This window comes from Spinacia oleracea, chromosome 3 (genome assembly GCF_020520425.1).
Source record: "Spinacia oleracea cultivar Varoflay chromosome 3, BTI_SOV_V1, whole genome shotgun sequence".
In the NCBI taxonomy this organism is placed as follows: Eukaryota; Viridiplantae; Streptophyta; class Magnoliopsida; order Caryophyllales; family Amaranthaceae; genus Spinacia; species Spinacia oleracea.
Genome location: NC_079489.1, coordinates 156,541,930 through 156,563,124, shown reverse-complemented (window position 1 = coordinate 156,563,124; position 21,195 = coordinate 156,541,930). Strand labels below are relative to the sequence as shown.

General features: G+C 37.8%; 1 protein-coding gene across 1 annotated transcript; it reads right to left on the bottom strand.

Moving 5' to 3' along the window:
• Nucleotides 1-15,644: 15,644 nt before the first annotated feature.
• LOC130470204 (uncharacterized) lies at nt 15,645-16,091 on the bottom strand. The gene has a single exon (XM_056839848.1). It carries the CDS (start codon nt 16,089-16,091, stop codon nt 15,645-15,647), a length of 447 nt encoding a protein of 148 aa, XP_056695826.1.
• Nucleotides 16,092-21,195: the final 5,104 nt, after the last annotated feature.

Below are 21,195 nucleotides of genomic sequence, written 5' to 3'. Positions count from 1 at the left end.
CCAAGATTTGGTTAAGAACTGCTGGAATTTGTGATGATTTGTCATATGTTGATGCAATTTTAATGGTGTTATAGTATGACTCTTTATGTGTGTGCTATATCAATGCAAAGACTGAAATATGTAGATTATGAATATACATAAATATTCACTGGTACATAATTAACTTTAGGTAACACCGAAAAACTGTTACATAAAGGGGGTAAAGTGTTCCCATAGATAATAGGTAACACTTTATGGGTGATACATCTGCTCGTGCTACCTATTATATTAGGTAACACTTTTAATAACATATGATAATACTTTTACTAGTGTTACCAAAAATAATTTTATGTAACACTTTTCCATTCCTATTGTAGCACTTGAAAAGTGATACTCGTAATATCTTAGGTAACACTTTTTAACCATTAGTATCACTTTTTTATATCATCTTTTGATTTACAGTAACACTTTATTGAATCGTAGGTATCACTTTTCACCATATAACGTAACACCTTGTTCATTATTTAGGAACACTTTTCTATTCTTAGGTAACATTACATATTTAACACTTTTAATATCTATTGTAACACCTAAATATAATAATTTAACAAATATTACAAAATTGGTTCATAAATAATAATAATAATAATAATAATAATAATAATAATAATAATAAATTTATAATTTTTTTTGGTAAAATAGCAATTTTATTACCAAAAGATAGTACGTACACAAAATAAGTTCCAAACAAGGAAACAACTAAAGGTAGGGAGCACACCCGCACCCTAACAAATTAAAATAATAGTATTTGATATACAATCTATGAAAATTATATTATTATGTTCAAAATAAAATCAAATTATCATATCCAAAACTAAAATGTATAATCCAAAACTAAATGTCTTCTATCTGTTCATCTTCAACTGGTTTCCCTTACGTGCGCATGATTCTCATTGTCAACTTTAATCTTCATTTGCTGTCCGATCCAATCCATCATCTTGATCCTATAAGAAATATAAAATTAGTAAAATTCAACATACATAATGAATATGTCTAACATTTAAGAGAAAAGTTGTCCTCGTCTTAATGAGAGGCTTTTTCGTAGTTTGCTTACTGCCTCTCAAGAGAAAAGTGTTTCATATAAGTCAAATCCTCCTTGTAATATACTTAAGAAAGAGCCTCCCTAATAATTGCAAGGATCTTTATGAAACGGTGGTAATTTGTATGTAACTTATCCCTAGTTTTCGGTATTGTGCAATCCTAGTTTTACTAATAAAACCCTTGTTAAATTCAGAAAATTTGGTATTTGGTGACTTGTTTAACTCAAATTACAGTTCCACATGTTTTTTTTTCTACCAGAAGTTTTTTCTGCTTGCTTATGTTCCTGTGATCTAGGAAAGCATCAACTACCATTTGACTTTCAACAGTAACAGTAGATGGATAATGATTATGAACAATATTTAAGTAAAAGATATATAAATAATTCACATGGTCATGCTCTTGGTCATCTGTTACTCTAGGACTCTCTGGAAAAGATGACATCACACGAGCAAACGATTCAGGAGGAAGTTGTTGCTTGAACATCTTTAGTACTTCTGCTACGGTATCTTTCACAATTTGATCTTTATAAGGTTGTATATATTCATCAGGTATGATTACACCACCCACTGAAGCTTTTTTACTCTTGCCTTTTACTTTCGAACACCTTCCTAATTGCTTGTGTTTTTCCGAGTTCTCCAGGTTCATTACTTCAAAAAATGCACCATCTCCATCAATTTGTCTTTGCCTTTGGACTTCCTCCATCTTATCTTATAACAAAATTGGCATTATATAACCACCAGGCCATTTTAAGATGGATTCGCATATCCTAAATACAGGAAGGGGCATATGGAACTTACAGTGTTACTTTGAATAGTCTCGTAAGGTGTTTTATATTCTTTTCCCACTTTTCTTTTCCGAGTTTCTTTGTACAAACGTGCTTGAGATGGTGGCTTATTCTCAACATCTTGTTGTTGTTAGAAATTCACACATCAAAAGAAGAACAAAATAGTAAAATGTTACTCATTGTCAGAGAAAAAAAATGGATTTCAAGATTAAAATGGATTTAGTAGTGCATAATTATTTACCAATTCATATTGTCTCCTCACAAAGCTCGTTGGCCCCATAGTGTGCCTTTCTCTTTGGTTGATACTGCTTTCCCTTTTCTTTTGGCTTTCTTCCTGTATGTTAAGTACAAACTAAATGGTAACTACTTGCACATTATGCATTGCGAGATGATACTTCAATTTCAAAGTAGAATATCTTAAAATTGTGAAAAGGTATCTATATCAATGTAGGGGGAAAATAGTAGTTCATAAAATAATGCCTCATAGCATAGCAACAAAAAAATGCACTGCAAAATAACATTTAACACATGCTTGTTGCTGGACATCGATTCAAGAAAGCTCCCTGGGAAAGCACCTTAAGTGTTCAGAAATACTGATTTAGTGGGGCTAGCACCAACACCAATAGAGCCTAGAAATAGGCATAACTATGCAACAATAATGGCCTAAATACATGGGCTTCAATATATATGACTGTAGACACCTACTTTTGTCCCCATTCCCGACAGGGAAGGTTCGATGATGAGAACATAAAATCTCCACTTGGCAACGCATCTCCTATTAAATAACGAATCTCAATCACCCTTTTCATTTCAACCAAAACTGCTATTTATAGAAACCTGCTAAAAATAGTAACTGCCGTAACGGGTAGTTGCTAAAAGTGGCAAGACATAAAAGATGGAAACCTGTCAGAATTAGGTGTTGCACTCCAACATAAATCCTAAAAGAGCTAGAATTTGCAAGAGGAATCCTATTCCTAGTATAATTCGAAAATAAGAGTTACGTATTAATTAAAATCCTAACGAACCTAGAGTTCGTACCGGGCCTAGACGCATTGCGTCATAAAGTTAATACGCACTAAAAGATTCGGATAAGTTTCAAAGACTCTGTATTTCACGAGTCCAAATATGACAAGGAAATACGGCCCATACCCTATTTTCAACGCCTGGCTCTGGGCGCCGAAATCTTCGGCGCCCAGCCCTGGGCGCTGAAATTACCTGGGTACGTGTTCTCTCCTAATTCTTCTTAGATTAGTGCTCTAAAATTCTATCTTTCCACGAACTCTTTTCTATAAATACAGCCCCAAATTCGACGTGAAAACGACACAACACACAATTCATATTCTGAGTATTGACTCCAACCCCTAAGCCTAAGCCTTACGCTGCGAAATTGATCCCGCGTTCTGTCGCAATCGATCCAAAAATCGAACAGAACGTATCCTGTCCCTTGTAGCTGAAGAATTAAGCCCGAAAACTTGAGATTCGTTTAAAAAAAGGAGAAATAGCAAAGCCAAAGTGGTTAGTTTTCTGAGAACCATGACGCACCTCTCAAGGGTGCGTCATAATGTGTCCCTTCGCATGATTTAATCGCTTTTCTCGCCCATTTATAAAACTGTTAAACTATTAAATTTGATTGTTCTATCACGCCTAATAAAGATAATATCTTGGACAATTGAACTATCATGCTAGGTCCCTTAAATCAATCTAAACAAGATAATCACGATCGATCTAGTATTATGTGTTGCATATTGCTAAAATCAATTCAGATTAGTTTAATAGTTAACGCATGTCCCTTCAATTATTTATGCTGAGCTAGTAAGGATATCCTGCCTCTGGAGTTATCGAAGAGCGAGTACTCCTCTCGGTAGTTACAGTCCCCCGAACCCTCAATCTCTGCCCTGCTGGTGTACGTTGAGCGATCCCCACACCAGGGATCACAAGAGAACCTATGGCCGTCGTGGTCAAATATAATTGCACTCCCTTTATGTCACGATAACCGGGTTTTGTCAGTTTTTCTCATTGTCGTTAAAAACTGAATGGCGACTCCTATATTACTAGTCAATTGGGTGTAAACTCACAGGAAATCCAATTACACTTGATTTGACAAAAAGAAACGTCACGCCCACGAGGGACGAGGTCACGCATTAGCCTCGTGCTTTTTCGACCCCCTCACAGTGGCGACTCCACTGGGGATAGTGAAGGAAATACTCGTGCTCGTAGGTAATCAAAATAGCCGATGGGTGAAACGATCCTACCCTGCGTTTATTTCCCCATCAAGTTGGGACGACCTGAAAATCAGCATATTAATGTGAATGGACAGAACCGCGTAAGGAATCTTGGCTCCCTTGGGATGTTTCATCTCGGGAGTTGGGACTAAGGATACCCATCGTCAACCAGGGGGTGCATACGCTTCGAATGTTGTCCACTCGGCACTTTTCGCTAGTAGTACACCCGTACCAAACCCAATCGTTCGCCCACTAGGTCCCTCTCATCGGTGCATGCCCCCTTGGCTTACATCGTGACTGGCCTCTTGGGCGAAATTCGTCTGTTGAAGGCACTACCTCAACCGGGGCATGTGTTGGATCTGCGATAGAAGCGGTACCAAGCCGGCGCAAATATTACCCATAGAAGCCTATCATAAACTACATGACATATTATTATTTTGCCTCATGATGTAATGTTAGTTATGTGTAGCGAATTATGTGATTGTGTGTGACAAATAATGCTAGAAAACCAACGACCTTAAAAGTTGCCCAAACATTCATAAACCAATTGGCCAAAGAGTTATACCAAAATACGTGTTCCGCAAACCCGAACGATCGCCACAAAAGTAAGCGACGCTCGGGATGGCCCGTAACGAATCCCACAAACGCTGCACAACGCGTAAATGACGTTATTAGGCAAGCACGCAAAATCAAAGTCGCATAAACGAAAAGATATACGCAAACAGAAGACGAGGACCAGTCAGGGACGCATTTTCAACGCCCCTGTCTGGGCGCCAATATTTCTCACGCCCTTCGCTGGGCGCTGAAGTTGCTGCCTGGCCTTTTGGTCAGGCACAACAGCCTCGGTGCCCGCGCATAAAAAAAAACGTAGCAATAAAAGAAAATTCGCAAAATTGCTACAAGGGCGTACAAAAAGGCACTCGATTCTAAAAACAACTTATAAAAAATAAATAACTCTTTGTGTCGTTGTTAGGCCTCCTATGGCGACAATGCTCGGCACCAAAACCGAGCATGCTAATTTAAATAACTTTGAATGTCACATGGGCAAAGAATTCAAAAAATGATGTTCAAATAAAGTTTTCAAGGAAAAATAATGATCGAATAAAAAATAAATAAATCTGAGTCTAGACTAGGCCATGCCAAAGTACAATCTAAATCCTAAGTCTTAGTTGTCTTATACATAGAATCGGTCCTAATGCTTGGTGTCGTTCTGCAAGTTAAAAGGTTAAACCATATTGAGTCTCCCTTCCTAACATTTAAATCGATAATCACCCATATGTAATTGTCATCCCTTGCTAAGAATCTACGGCCTCAATACTCTCTCTCACCAATAAGGAGAATATATTATGTAATTCAAGTGTTTGCAAAATGGAAACAGTCACATTCTGAAAATTATTCCTCCATAGTCGTACAACCCCCAAAGTGAGCCTAAGGTGTCAATACCATTAGCAAAAAAAATTTAATGGCCTCAAGGCTTATGATCACATTGGGTCACGACTATCATAGTCCTCTCGAGCCACTCGCTCCTTGAAGTACTCCTAAGTACGGACTAAAAGATTTTCCATGAATGCAACATGACGAACCATGAAGATACCCAAATCGGCATGCCATAAGGCTACCATTGGGGTAAAGAAATACACACTAAGAGGGAAGCCGCACTAATGATTCTAGTCTTGCAAAAATGAAAATTCGATCTCCCCAACTAACTACCTTGCCAACATTAAGCAAAAGGGCGCATGACAAATGAACACCCAAGGGTTAAAATCTAAAGTGTCAACCAACGAAAGTTATGGTCCAATTAGCCTGAGTCTGAAAGTCGCTTAGTCAAGTATTATAGGCTTACGCCACGTCATTATTTTGAGTCTAGGCCACCTCCTTGTATTCATACACGGGTTATAATCAGAAAAATTAATGAAAGTTCGAGTCTAAATCACAACTTCCAATTAAATCCCGGAAACCGGAATCTGAAAAGAAACAAAAAATTATTTTTGATGTAATTCTTTCGTTAAATTTCAATAAAAAAAAACATTTTGAATCTACTCTATTTGCACATTTTAAGAAACGACTAAATACACTTGCAAAGTAAGACAATTTAAAGGCCCACCCTAGGCCTACTAAAATTAAAGGTCCACTATAGGCCTACCAAATGAGGCTCACTCAGTCTCGCCTCGTGACTCAAAGACCACAACCATCTACATTTTAGCCCAAATAAAAAGGGGGAGAAATACCAAGCAAAAAAGAAAAAAGAGAAAGAGAAAAGGGAGAGCGAAAAGAGCGAGCCATGAAATACTTAGCCCGTACCTCCCGAAGTACGAAATTTACCCAAAAGAAAAAAGAGAAAGTGAAAAGGGAGAGCAAAAAGAGCGATCCATGAAATACTTAGCCCGTACCTCCCAAAGTGCGGAATTTACCCAAGTAAACAAGGGAAAAGAATTGAGTCAACCAATCCAAATCATGCCACAAAAACTACATAAAATTCTACGATGTCTACCCTTTCCAATCCTTATGTTCTTAGACGCCTTCGCTCTGGGGCCCCTGTTCAGCTCATTTAACCCATCCATGTTCTCATTGCCATAACCCAAGAAACCATTACCTCGACTCTTGTTCTTGAACTTGTTGTCAACTGCAAACCACGTACGACCATTGAAACGTGCGTCATACCCATTATTTCCGAAGCCCAAACCTGCTCTTACACCACCATTAGTATAATGACCATATAACTTGTTTGGATACATCCTTGAGCCATCCCCATGCTACTCATTGGCCTTGGTTGATGTAAACTCATGACACTAGCACGAGGCTGCAAATTGTGAGTCTTAGCAGATGTAATCCTCATGCTTGACTAATACCTATACAAATTATCCTATCTCATTCGACCCGTATTTCAAGCCGTCTTGAGTCACGAATAAAAAAAACAAATGAAAAGTACGTTCTACGCTTAACGTAAAAAAATTAAATAATAATAAACAAAAATAATAAAAAAAACTTTGCAAAGCGCACAAAAAAAGAGAAGAAGCATTTAAAAAAGGAAAAGAAGCATTTAGCGCACAAAAAAGATTCGCAAATATTTGGCACGAAACGAAAAGGAGCAGCGCAAAAAGGCAGCCCAGAACGCGCTTTCAATGCCCAGACCTGGGCGCCGACAATAATAGCGCCCAACCCTGGGCGCCGTTCTTGCTTCCAACTCCCAATTCCTAAAAGTGTTCGTATATTTTCCTATATACATGCGGAAGAATAACGAACACTTGGGGGGTAGAAGATCATACAAAAAAGGCAAAATACGCGCGCTCCAAAATTTTCGTACACCTATTTCACCCTATTTCAAACATTACGGCTCCACTTGAACGTACTTGTTTAAAATCGGCATTCTAAGAAACCATTTTCTGGCTAAGAACTACGCAAGACCTGATTCCAAATTAAATATATTTAAGGCGGATACGTAGGCAATCCATGATTCGGTCCAACCAATTTGCAAAAATGTTAAAACCTATAGAATAACAAGAATAAAAAATAGAGTCCCTTATTGAAATTTAATTACTTGCAATCCAAGTCGAAAGAAAAATTTAAGTCAAAGGAAGAATCCAAGTCATCAAGATGCCAAAATGAGCACACATCGAAAAATAATAAGGGCACGTACCCTTTCCAGAAGGAGTACTCACACTCCTAGGCACTTAGCCAATACTCAAAAGATCGCTTTGCCTCAATTGAATGGGGGCTAGCGCGAGCGTCCATGACCTCTAAAGTACTCGACTTGACCCTCCCTAAAGCAAAGTAACTCACTTAAAGACCTTCTTTAACCACTAGACACAGTCATAATCGCCAACAAGTAGTAAAGGCAGTAAGCTTGCAATAAAGAGGATTGTTCTACGGCATCGCCCCATCGTTCCTTCGAACTCAGGGCACCCGTTCATGGTAATTCAAATGCTTGTGAATCTCCTTTGAAAAAAAATAAAAAACATCAGACATTGTCAATAGGACTTGGCACTTAACCAAGGCTCACCCCACTCAGACATATGACACGGGCATCTAAAATCGAAATCAGAAAGAGAAGACATAACAGCAACTGGGGGCTAAAATTTGAAATGAAAGAGCTAGGGAAAGAACTAAGTATACCTTGACCTTTTGTGCAGACATACACCAAGTAAAATCTAAGTCAATTTGAAAACGGTTTATATTCCCGCAATTCTGGAAAAGATGGCCCTAAAAGCCTAAAACATGTGCCACACGGGCACAAGTAATACCTTGACGCCTGCACCCTGGCTTCCAGCAAATCCTTAGACAACATTCCAAAAATCGTAACAGTATTTTGATTCACTCATGTAATCCTGTACGAACCCTTCTATAAGTCAACTTACTTAGGACACCTCGGATTGTACACAATAGGACTCGGACTTCAAATAATTTTCAAAGACTTCTTCGAACATAATAAAGTGTCGTTGGTTTAAGCCAAGTATGCGTTTATCTCGATGTTGCAAGTGAGTCAAAAGATTTCTAAATATGGTTATGGGTAAAGAAAGGCACCTAGCTTTTGGTCAAGGCACACTTCAACATGTGACTACCTTGACCATGGCAATGTCGCACAATACGACATTTACAAGAGAAGTAGCAAATCACTACTCGAACGTACCTCGCACTAAACGAGTCTGGTTCAAACTATTCATGAAGCATGTCACCATGAATGCATAAAAACGTATGCCAAGCATTATAGCACCAAGCCAATCCCGTAGCTACAATTGGGGGCTTGAGAAAAACACTCTAAAAATGCTCGAAATGACGATTTTATCGCAAATTCTCGACGCTAATGCCATACACACGTCATAGGGGCACAATCCTGAGGCCAATCGTGTAAAACGAACCTTAGGATGGCTACAACCCCTCCCAAATTCTAAGCACTACTTAGAATATATAAAGTCACCCCACTATCAAGGGTAACTGAAAATCGCGAGTCACCAAAACTCCGATCAAACTACTGCACATAACGCTCGCCCTATAAACGCCTGTTACACAGTCTACGTCGTTCCAAAGCAAAAGCGAAAGAAAAATCAAGGATAAAAACTGTCAAATTATACCCAGAAATCATTTTCAACGCCCAGAGCTGGGCGCCGATATCTTTAACGCCCCAGCCTGGGCGCTGAATCTCTCTGCTTGCCAAATTTTGCCCAGGCATAAAAACAAGAAAGAAACATCTATGAATCCTCGCATCGAACGAAGTAATAAGCCGTGCACACCCACGCAGAAGGTGCTACACTTGTTCGAGCACCTGAACGAGGCGTGATGAAGTACTCCAATGCAAAAAATAATAATGATATCCCAACACCTGGAGGAATATTCTAAGACACGCTGTTAGGCCACACAAGCCTAAGTCGCACCATAAGTTCAACCGTCCCACGGTACAAGTCTAAGAAAAAAGAGTAAGGCATATTGCACTAATGCGGGCACGACCAAGAGTAAGGGGCAAAGGCTACTTATCGCCCAAATTCAAAATGCAAGCCCCACGACTCCTACATTAAGGATTAAAGGTAGCGAAATATTACCACGGAAGGGATAGCTCGCACCTACACGAGCGGAACCCCAAGGCATCTTTCTCGAAGGAACCTACAAAAATCGTACGCCAAAAGGAAGCATCCCAACATGCATACTTGGGGGCTCCAAGCTACGAAATGACCATAGCAAAATAAAAAATCTCAAAGCAAATGTTTGAACGATCGAAAGGGCACGATGCTTGAGCCCACTTCATGAATGGGCCTGACCCCTATCAAGCTTCTAAGCAAACTATTCAAAATCAGTCATTGCTCAAAAAAAAATGATTCAAGCGAACTGATTAATGGACCGCACGCAACGGCCATTCTATGAACGCTCGTTCTCACATACATTCTAAGTATCGAACATTCACGAACACGTTCAAAAGAAAAAATATACGAGCGATCAAAGTCTTACGCCTCAAAGGTATGTTCCTCGGGCCATATAGACTCGCCTGACTATTGCAATAACTGTACGCCTTAAGAGTAACAGTTCCTTTAAATAATCGCCCCAAAGCGACAAACACCGTAGTCCACCAATCGGCTACGACTTCTCGAGAAATCATCACGAGAAAGTCCTGCCTGGGATGCACTTTCAACGCCCAGGACCAGGCGCCAGATATTCCGACGCCCAGCTCTGGGCGCTGAAAATCAAAATAAAGAACCAGCCCAAACAACATTTTCAACGCCCAACCTAGGGCGTGAATTATTTCAACGCCCATGCCGAGGCGCCGTAAATGAACCCAGAAAAGGCCCCTGACTTCTATAGGGCCCTGCCGTATCCATTCGACTCGAAAATTGCCGATTTCTTTACTGAAAGTCGCACCTCACGGCTTTGTTCAAAGTAGCATACCACTACAAAGATCGCTCGCACTTACGAGCATAATCCCAAACATGGTCAAGGACATTACAGAATGCGTATCCCTAAGGAAACCTCTTTGACAAGAAATGACCGTCAAGCACGAGTGCTTGGGGGCTCGAAAACAAAAATATATAAAGAGAGTATGCAAAGTTAAAACAATATTCCCAGACTACGCTGTACGAAATCCCGTGTTTGGATAATCTCGAAAGATAAAACCAGATTACGACCTCAAGACGAAGGTCGCCGTTGATACTTATACATGGACCCCTGATCGAAGACCCAAGTAGTGGCAAAATTGAGCCGTAAAAACTAGCTCAAAACCATGAAAGATGATGACCACAAGACAATGGTCCGTCTAAGCACGTTGTCAACCCACATTTAGGTTACAACTAAATCCGAGCATCCCTCGAAAGAATTCGCTCCTACAAGAATGAACAAAAAGAAATTCTCAAAAGAAATCCCAAGAACAAATGAAATAGGGACTTGCCCACCTCAATCGGGCAAGATCGCGGCATTTACCCCGCGAGTCCCAAATCGAAAAGACGAATTCAGGTTCGCTCACCTCCAGCGGGCGGGGCGTCCACCCTTAGCGGACAAGGCTCGCCCACCTTCAGCGGGCGGGGTCTGCGTCACTAACCGCGCAGGTCCTCAGTTTTCGAAAATGAAAAGAAAATAAAATCTTCAAAACAAAAACAGGCTCACCATCTTCAGCCGGCGGGGTCTGCGTCACTAACCGCGCAGGTCCTCAGTTTTCAAAAAATGAGATCTTCAAAACACAAACAGGCTCGCCATCTTCAGACGGCGAGGTCTACGTCACAAACCGCGTAGGTCCTTATTTTCAAAAAACAACAAACAAATTTCGAAATAGATTCGTCCACTTCTATCGGACGGGGTGTCCACCCTCAGCGGACAGGCTCGCCATCTTCAGTCGGCGGGGTCTGCGCCACTAACCGCGCAGGTCCTTAGTCGCCGTAGCGATAACTATTTTCGGTTTTCCCTTTTTCCAAAAATTAAAGGATCGGTTTTTCCTTTTTCCAAAAATTAAAGGATTGGTTTTCCGTTTTTCCAAAAAAGAACGATGTGCCGGATTTTCCTTCGTTTTACGTCCCATAAAAACAAGGGGGTTTTCTCGTTTAGCTGACCCTGAAAATGAGAATCTTTAAAAACATTTTACCTCGTGATTGGGCTTGGCCAGGCCCAATTACACTTTATAGCTTTGATTTTGAAAATATCTGTAGCTACTTCCAATGACAAAGTGATCGAGGGAGTTTCTACGCATCTTTAGGTACTTCCAATGACAAAGTGAGGGAGTTTCTATACTATCCGTTGAAAAATCCCAATGACACGTGAGGGATATGTCGACACTTCAAGTGATGACCCTTAAGTCAAACGTTATCACTCGGGGGCTCGTGAGACCCTCGCAAAACGAGTCACATACACTATGGCTTGTGTGACGCACTCCGTCCAGTACTTTGACCATCGTCTCATCCCGAGACTCAGTCAAAGTGGAGGCTAACTGTAGACACCTACTTTTGTCCCCATTCCCGAAAGGGAAGGTTCGATGATGAGAACATAAAATCTCCACTTGGAAACGCATCTCCTATAAAATAACGAATCTCAATCACCCTTTTCATTTCAACCAAAACTGCTATTTATAGAAACCTGCTAAAAATAGTAACTGCCGTAACGGGTAGTTGCTAAAAGTGGCAAGACATAAAAGATGGAAACCTGTCAGAATTAGGTGTTGCACTCCAACATAAATCCTAAAAGAGATAGAATTTGCAAGAGGAATCCTATTCCTAGTATAATTCGAAAATAAGAGTTACGTATTAATCAAAATCCTAACGAACCTAGAGTTCGTAACGGGCCCAGACGCATTGCGTCATAAAGTTAATACGCACTAAAAGACTCGGATAAGTCTCAAAGACTCCGTATTCCACGAGTCCAAATCTGACAAGGAAATACGACCCATACCCTATTTTCAACGCCTGGCTCTGGGCGCCGAAATCTTCGGCGCCCAGCCCTGGGCGCTGAAATTACCTGGGTACGTGTTCTCTCCTAATTCTTCTTGGATTAGTGCTCTAAAATTCTATCTTTCCACGAACTCTTTTCTATAAATACAGCCCCAAATTCGACGTGAAAACGACACAACACACAATTCATATTCTGAGTATTGACTCCAACCCCTAAGCCTAAGCCTCACGCTGCGAAATTGATCCCGCGTTCTGTCGCAATCGATCCAAAAATCGAACAGAACGTATCCTGTCCCTTGTAGCTGAAGAATTAGGCCCGGAAACTTGAGATTCGTTAAATAAAAGGAGAAATAGCAAAGCCAAAGTGGTTAGTTTTCTGAGAACCATGACGCACCTCTCAAGGGTGCGTCGTAATGTGTCCCTTCGCATGATTTAATCGCTTTTCTCGCCCATTTATAAAACTGTTAAACTATTAAATTTGATTGTTCTATCACGCCTAATAAAGATAATATCTTGGACAATTGAACTATCATGCTAGGTCCCTTAAATCAATCTAAACAAGATAATCACGACCGATCTAGTATTATGTGTTGCATATTGCTAAAATCAATTCAGATTAGTTTAATAGTTAACGCATGTCCCTTCAATTATTTATGCTGAGCTAGTAAGGATATCCTGCCTCTGGAGTTATCGAAGAGCGAGTACTCCTCTCGGTAGTTACAGTCCCCCGAACCCTCAATCTCTGCCCTACGGGTGTACGTTGAGCGATCCCCACACCAGGGATCACAAGGGAACCTATGGTCGTCGTGGTCAAACATAATTGCACTCCCTTTATGTCACGATAACCGGGTTTTGTCAGTTTTTCTCATTGTCGTTAAAAACTGAATGGCAACTCCTATATTACTAGTCAATTGGGTGTAAACTCACAGGAAATCCAATTACACTTGATTTGACAAAAAGAAACGTCACGTCCACGAGGGACGAGGTCACGCATTAGCCTCGTACTTTTTCGCCCACGAGGAACATACTAGATAGTATACTTTGACAATTAATTTTAAATGAGGTAATGGCGGTAGAAAATTTTAAAAGGATACTTAGTAATTATGCCTACTGGAGTTATTTTCCATAGTGCAGTATGTTCATTGGGCTAATAAAATTCCATGTCAAGGAAAAAGTAACTATCTATTACTATATACTAAAAGAGACACCAGGAATGATACGTGTAAATTCCTGGTGCAATTTTATCCCGCCAAAAACCATTTTCCCAAAAAAAGTGTATCTGTTTGATTTTATTTTTATTCTCTACCTTTTTTTATAAACTATTTAGGTATGGAAACAAAGTTTAGTTTATAAATTATGGAAATAATAGATACGTAATAATAATTATTCTAAATTGGTAATATTTTAGTCAAATCGCTATATTAGTAATGGAAAATATATTACTAAGTATTTTGGTCAAATTACCATATTAGCATTTCAAATATGCATATTAGATGAATAAATTTAAACGAGTATGTTAAAGATGTTATAACTATGCAGTAGTATGGGAGATATTCAGTTAAATATTTTATGAAAAAAATAATCAAAATTCGTGCGTGCACGGCATCTAATCTAGTACATACCTATACCTTAAAAGGGTCCCGTCATAAAACTAGGTGGTTTTTATTCGACGTCCTCAGTCGCTAAAAATGTCCGCGTATTTATGATAAAAGGACAATTTTACAATTTTAAAGAAAATTATCCCCCTCCCTCACTTCACCCTACCCTTCCCCTTCACATCTTTTAAATATTTTTTGAATCGAAATTAATAAATAAACAAATAAATTTTTTAAACTACAATTATTAAACAAAAAATTCTAACAATTTTTTTCAATTATATTAATTATTTTAATTATGAAATTCAGTAATTATTCAAAAAAAAAAATATATTGCAACACTTTTTTAAATATTCGAAATTAAAAACGAAATAATAAACTAAAATTTTATTTTCTATTACATTCGTTTTTACCTAGCTGGGAAAAAAAATTCAGATTCAAAATTTTTTTTTTTAAACACAAGGGCTGCCCGAAATTGGCGGCCCGAACTGTGTCTGTGCCGCCCTAGATCTGCGGCCCAGACATGGTTTCAGCCGCCAATTCTGGGCGGCCCAGACATGGTTCCGGCCGCCAATTCCGGGCGGCCCAATACTACAACAATAATAAAACAAAACCTTCGATGACAAAACGTGCATTTTGGCCGACCGACCACGGCGTTGAAGGAACGTCGTCGTCCATGATGGAGGGGAGGGCGACGCCTTGCGAGGCCAGAACATAGATGGTGGTGGAGCAACGTGATGATGGTGGTGGAGCAACGTGATGATGGTGAGGTGATGAGTGAAGAAGATGGTGGAGGGGACATCGCTGGAAAAAGGTTGTGGATGTAGCCGAAAAATGGCCGGAGTTTGAAGTGGCCTCCCGGAAATGGAAAGTTGAAGGGAGGTGGGGTAACTTATATAAGGGTAGAACCATACTTTCACCATAAATACGCGGGCGTTTTTAGCGTACGCGGACGTCGAATAGCGATACATTAAAATTATTGGTAATAATATACACACGTAAATTTGTGTTTTGTTCGAATTATTTTTTCTGAACTTATCTTATCTGAACTTATTTGAATTTATCAGAACTTACTTGAACTTATCTTAACTTATTTTATCTGCAAAAGAACTTATTTGTATGAATTAAACTTATTTGTTTGTGAAAATATTTGAAAAATACTAACTTATTTGGACTTATTTTGTATGGAATAAGTCAAAGTAAGTCGTACATAAACCCTTATTATTTCACCCTCTAACTAATTATGCGTTTCCTCGCAAATAAAGAAGAAGCTAATTATTTGATGAGAGTATCATAAATTCATAATAACATTTTATGTTTTTTTTTTCCTTCTGATGTATACTATGTAGTCTGTAAGTCCATATTATTCATCGATTATCTAGGGATATCCTTCATAAGTCCATCTTGTTTCTACTAGATTAGATATTGATATTTGTAATAAGTCTAGTTTATTTTCCATCATTTCTTCTGATGTATTAGGAGTGTCCCTCGTGAGGAGGGTCTCCTAGTGCTTTTCCTTTTCTTCTTACCTTGTAAAAAAAAAAAACCCTTCATAAGTCCTTTTTTTTTTGAGATAAAAGTTTTGGTGTCTATATTATTAATTTGTCCATCAAAACATTCGGAGCAACCTCTCACAAGGACTATGGTTCTCCCAAATTTGTTCGACTCCAAAAGGAACTAAACGAGCAAGATTATGGGCTACGGTATTCCCATCTCGCTTTACATGACACCAACTAATGGTATCCTCTAGTATCGCATCAAGGTCTGTGAAGAAAATCAATGCTTTACATAATCTGTTGACAAGTACCAGACAATCAGTTTCAATAATCACGTTAGACAGGCCATGGTTACTGGCAAGATGAACAGCCATCGCAGCAGCCATACATTCCGCCACAACCGGAGGACAATATGCTCTCACACGTATGGACGCCGAGAAGATGACATCCCCTTTCCAGTCCCTCGGCACCCACTCCTCCGTACTCAAAGACGCATCACAGTTAATTTTGATAATGCCTTCAGGTGGGGCTAGCCATACCTTTGGACTTGTGCTTCTCATAAGTCCATATATTGAACACAATTAAAATTGGTCTAATGAAAAGGAAAAACCTTTTCTTTCAACTTGAAGTTTGAGGGTTCAACTCCCACTACGAGCACTTTAAAAGGAGTTCCGTATAATTTCCTCACCCAACGTTAAATACATACTTTGTGGTTATATGAATAAAATTCGCTTTTCCAACAAGTTAGCAATCATAACTTAAATTTGTCTAATACTTTTTATATGACTAATTTTGCGAGAAACAACCTTATATATGTTTTGTTAAAATATTAATCTAGAAAAATCTATATAATACACTTGTAAAAATGTAACAGCTGGGCGTTGCTTGCCTTGGCGGGCTGCTTGCTCGCCTGCTGTGCTTGCGCGGGATTCGCTAGGCGCGGGCCTAGCTTCGTGCTGGGCCTTGCGTCTAGCAAGCTCGTCCGATGTTTATTTCGTACGACGCGCTTCCGATTAATTTTCCGATTCCGGAATTCATTTCCGATTCGAACCATATTTAATATTTCCGATTCCGAAATTAATTTCCGTTTCGAACAAATATTTAATATTTCCGATTCCGGATTTATTTCCGATTCCGATAATATTTCCGATTCCGACAATATTTCCGTTTCCGGTAATATTTCCGATCCGGCAATATTTCCATTTCCGATACGTACTATGTTTCCATTTCCGGCAACATCTACGACTTGGATATTATTTATATTTCCGATACGATCCATATTTCCGTTTCCGGCAATATCATCGTTTCCGGAGTATTCATAATTTGAATTGATGTATTATAAATTGTGATTGCCATCACCTATTTATAGGGTAGGATTATCGGAACTAGAAACCTACTAGGATTCAACTTATCTAATTCTATTAGAATTAGATTTAAATTAAATCTATTAGTTTTAGTGTATTGCATAACAACTAATTCTAGTAGTTTCAGGAAAATATTCTAATCGGATAAATCCTAAACACTTAAGGATTCGAGACACGCATGAACACTACGACACGCATGAGCAGCCCGCAAGGGGCCTGACGCGCGCGCGAAGTGGGTTGGCTCGGCCCAGCAGCTGGTACACGGCCCACGAAGGGCGCGCCAGCTTGCTGGGCCTGGCCTTGCTCCTTTGCTTGGCTGGGCCTTTCTTGCCTTGGAGGGCTGCTTGCTCGCCTGTTGTGCTTGCGCGGGCTTCGCTAGGCGCGGGCCTAGCTTCGTGCTGGGCCTTGCGTCTAGCAAGCTCGTCCGATGTTTATTTCGTACGACGCGCTTCCGATTAATTTTCCGATTCCGGAATTCATTTCCGATTCGAACAATATTTAATATTTCCGATTCCGGAATTTATTTCCTTCGAACAAATATTTAATATTTCCGATTCCGGAATTTATTTCCGATTCCGATAATATTTCCGATTCCGACAATATTTCCGTTTCCGACAATATTTCCGATTCCGGTAATATTTCCATTTCCGATAATATTTTCCGATACGTACTATGTTTCCGTTTCCGACAACATCTACGACTTGGATAATATTTATATTTCCGATACGATCCGAATTTCCGTTTCCGGAGTATTCATAATTTGCCTTTTGACGATTTCAGCTCCCACTGGAACCGAGATCCGTCGATTTCGAATATCCATAAATGGAGTATTTAATTCACTTAAATACTTGATCCGTTCACGTACTATTTGTGTGACCCTACGGGTTCAGTCAAGAGTAAGCCGTGGATTTAATATTATTAATTCCACTTGAACTGAAGCGGCCTCTAGCTAGGCATACAGTTCACTTGATATCACTGAATTATTAACTTGTATAATTAATTAATACTGAACCGCATTTACTAGACTTAGTATTGAATGCATACTTGGACCAAGGGCATCATTTCCTTCACACAATTGTACTTTTTTTTTTTTATTAAAATTACATACACTTTCTGATTTTTTTATTTTAAATAATGGGGTCCCTAGGGACCCCACGGGGTCTTAATAGGTCCGCCTCTGGGGTAGACACAAGAGTTCTACCAAAAATATAAGGGGGAGACAAGGGCTCTCGCAAAAATTGTTGTACAATTCTTATTAATGCAATCAAGATAAAAATACAAACCAATCAACAATGCTTTACAAATAGCATAAGGGTTCACCTTCTAGGAAGGGTTGAAAACGAAACCCTTCATATGCTTAGTATTGGCCTTCTTAAGCGAAAACTAGATGCTCTCTTTACACTTTATAACATCTACAAGTTACTTTAAAAACTATGTTTTGTAACACCGTCTGCTGATCTACTTGCTCTCCTAAAAATAATATTTCTTTGAAGTTGATCACGAAGAAGACGCCTTAGTTATAAATTTGGAAACAAAGGTATATGGTTGCTACATGCTTACGTGTGGATTCTCATAAGTATTGTTGGCATGCCATGGCAATCATCCAAAAGAGAGAGTAGAAAATAACATGACAACTTCATTCACCATACATTATCATGTACAAACACATGCCAAAGCTTATGCTCTTGTCTTTAAAGTCATGTCAGGCATAACTAGTGGGAAGTTGCACCTTACCCGAAACCATTTCCCCGGTATTTATTGAAAACAGTTGGTAGTACTAGCAAAAAAAGAGAGGAACAAGAGGAAGGTCCGGAAAATAATAATAGGTTAAGAGAGCCAATCAGAACAATACGATAAATCAGTTCCTGTTTTACTTCCATGTGAATCTTGAAAGGATGCTAAGTTGCTAACACAACACACAAAAAAAACTTTTCTCAATAAAATGTTACAAAGGTTGTTTCTCACAAATAATTTTTTAAAGGTCTAAAATTGCCAAAAAAAAATTATAATAGGTTGTTTCTCGCAAAATCAAATATATAAAAGGTCTGCTTTGACAAATTTTCCAAGAAAAAAAAACGCACGTGACAGGCACGCCACAATCAACACCTGGAAATGGATTAAGGTTCTTTGTCACAAAAAGATATTTTTCAAGGTTTGAATTTGTCAAAAAAAATTATAAAAAGGTTGCATGTCCCAAAATTGACATATAAAATATCTATTTTAACAAACTTACAATTTTTTTTTTATAAATAAACCGAATTATCAGTATGGACCGAAATATCCCGAATTCAGCGTAAATTGGGTCAATAACCAAAAATCAAGGACTTTTATGGATCGAAGATCGGACCAGAATCTCTCGGTCTAGTCCATTTCGATCCCGTTCAGGTCTAAATTCCAGTCCAGACTGAATTGTAACACCCTTACTTGTGGGATAAAGATGAAGATCGGTCGACGAAGACTATTACCCAAAAATATTTTCTACAAGGTTATTTTTTACTTATTTCAATGTCTTTAGTACTCAGTTGGTATTATTTTTAAAACATTAACCGAGATGAATTAAATAGCACTCTATACATATGATTATATGTTTTCTTATATATATTAGGAATAAATTAGTAAATTATCTTAAATTCTAAATAATTTTAAGATTCGAACGGTAAGAAAAATTGAAAAAAATAGGAGTATCTCTATTATATAAGGGAACTTATGAGATCATTATCGTAAATGACATTTTGGTGTCTGAGTGTCTCTCTCTGCAATAGTCTAAAATATCCCACTATACTTACAAACTGTATTAACATTCATTATAACTAGATTTTAGCCCGTGCGATGCACGGATTCTATTAAATTTTTATGTTTAAATAAATATCCTATGTATATACCACTTTTATATTTTAGAAGATTAGTCTTTTATTTTGCATTGAATTTCATTTTAGATTTTTTTTTATTATGAGAGTGTTTGTTTTTGGATGAAATTGTATATGCGTAATATTAATAATTAATAAATAAAAATATCTACGTGACACTTAATGATTTCTTTACGTGGCACTCGACTTTTTTAATTCAAAATTAATTTTATAATCTTATTTTTCATTGGCTGAAACCATTAGATTTTTCTACGTTGCACTCTAATATTGGATTAATGTTTGATTTTAAATTGAATTGTATTTATTTTATTTTAGATTATTGTTTGATTTTGGATGAATTTTATTTTAGATTTATTTTTTAATTATTAGAGTGTTTCATTTTAGATGGAGTTGTATATTAGTAATTAATTAATTAATTAATTAATTAAAATATCTACGTGGTGGAAATCGATTTTTAATTATTAGAGTGATTGATTTTCGATGGAGTTGTATATATATTAGTAATTATTTAATTAAAATATCTACGTGGAACCTAATTAATTATCTACGTGGCACTTGATTTTTTTAATTCAAAAAGAAATTAGTAATCTTATTTTTCATTGGCCGAAACCATTAGTAATCCTAGGTGGCGCTCTAATATTTCAGCAAATATGCCTCGTGAGGCCGAAAACATTAGATTTTTCTACGTGGCGCTCTAATATTGTATTAATGTTTGATTTTAAATGGAATTTTATTTATTTTATTTTAGATTATTGTTTGATTTTGGATGAATTTTATTTTAGATTTATTTTTTATTAGAGTGTTTGATTTTAGATGGAGTTGTATATATTAGTAATTAATTAATTAATTAATTAACATGTCTATGTGACACCTAATTAATTACAGCGCGTCTCCTGTGAGACCAGTCACACCATCAACTTGATGGTGTGACGAGCGCGAAACCAACCGCGTACCTCCCCTAAAACTAAAAAAAAAGTAACAGATCTAAACTATAGAAGTAACACACCTAAACTAAAAAAGTACCTCCTCTAAAATTATAAAAAAAAGTAACATGTCTAAACTATAGAAGTAACATACCTAAACTAAAAATGTACCTCCCCTAAAACTATTCCGTATTAAAAAAAAAAAATTAACATGTCTAAACTATAAAAGTAGCATACCTAAACTAAAAAAAGTACCTCATCTAAAATTATAAAAAAAAGTAACATGTCTAAACTATAGAAGTAACATATCTAAACTAAAAAAAGTACTTCCTCTAAAATTATATATAAAAAATGTAACATGTCTAAACTATAGAAGTAACATACCTAAACTAAGAACGTATCTCCCCTAAAACTACTCCGTATAAAAAAAGTAACATGTATAAACTATAGAAGTAACACACCTAAACTAAAAAAAGTACCTCCTCTAAAATTATAAAAAAAAATAACATG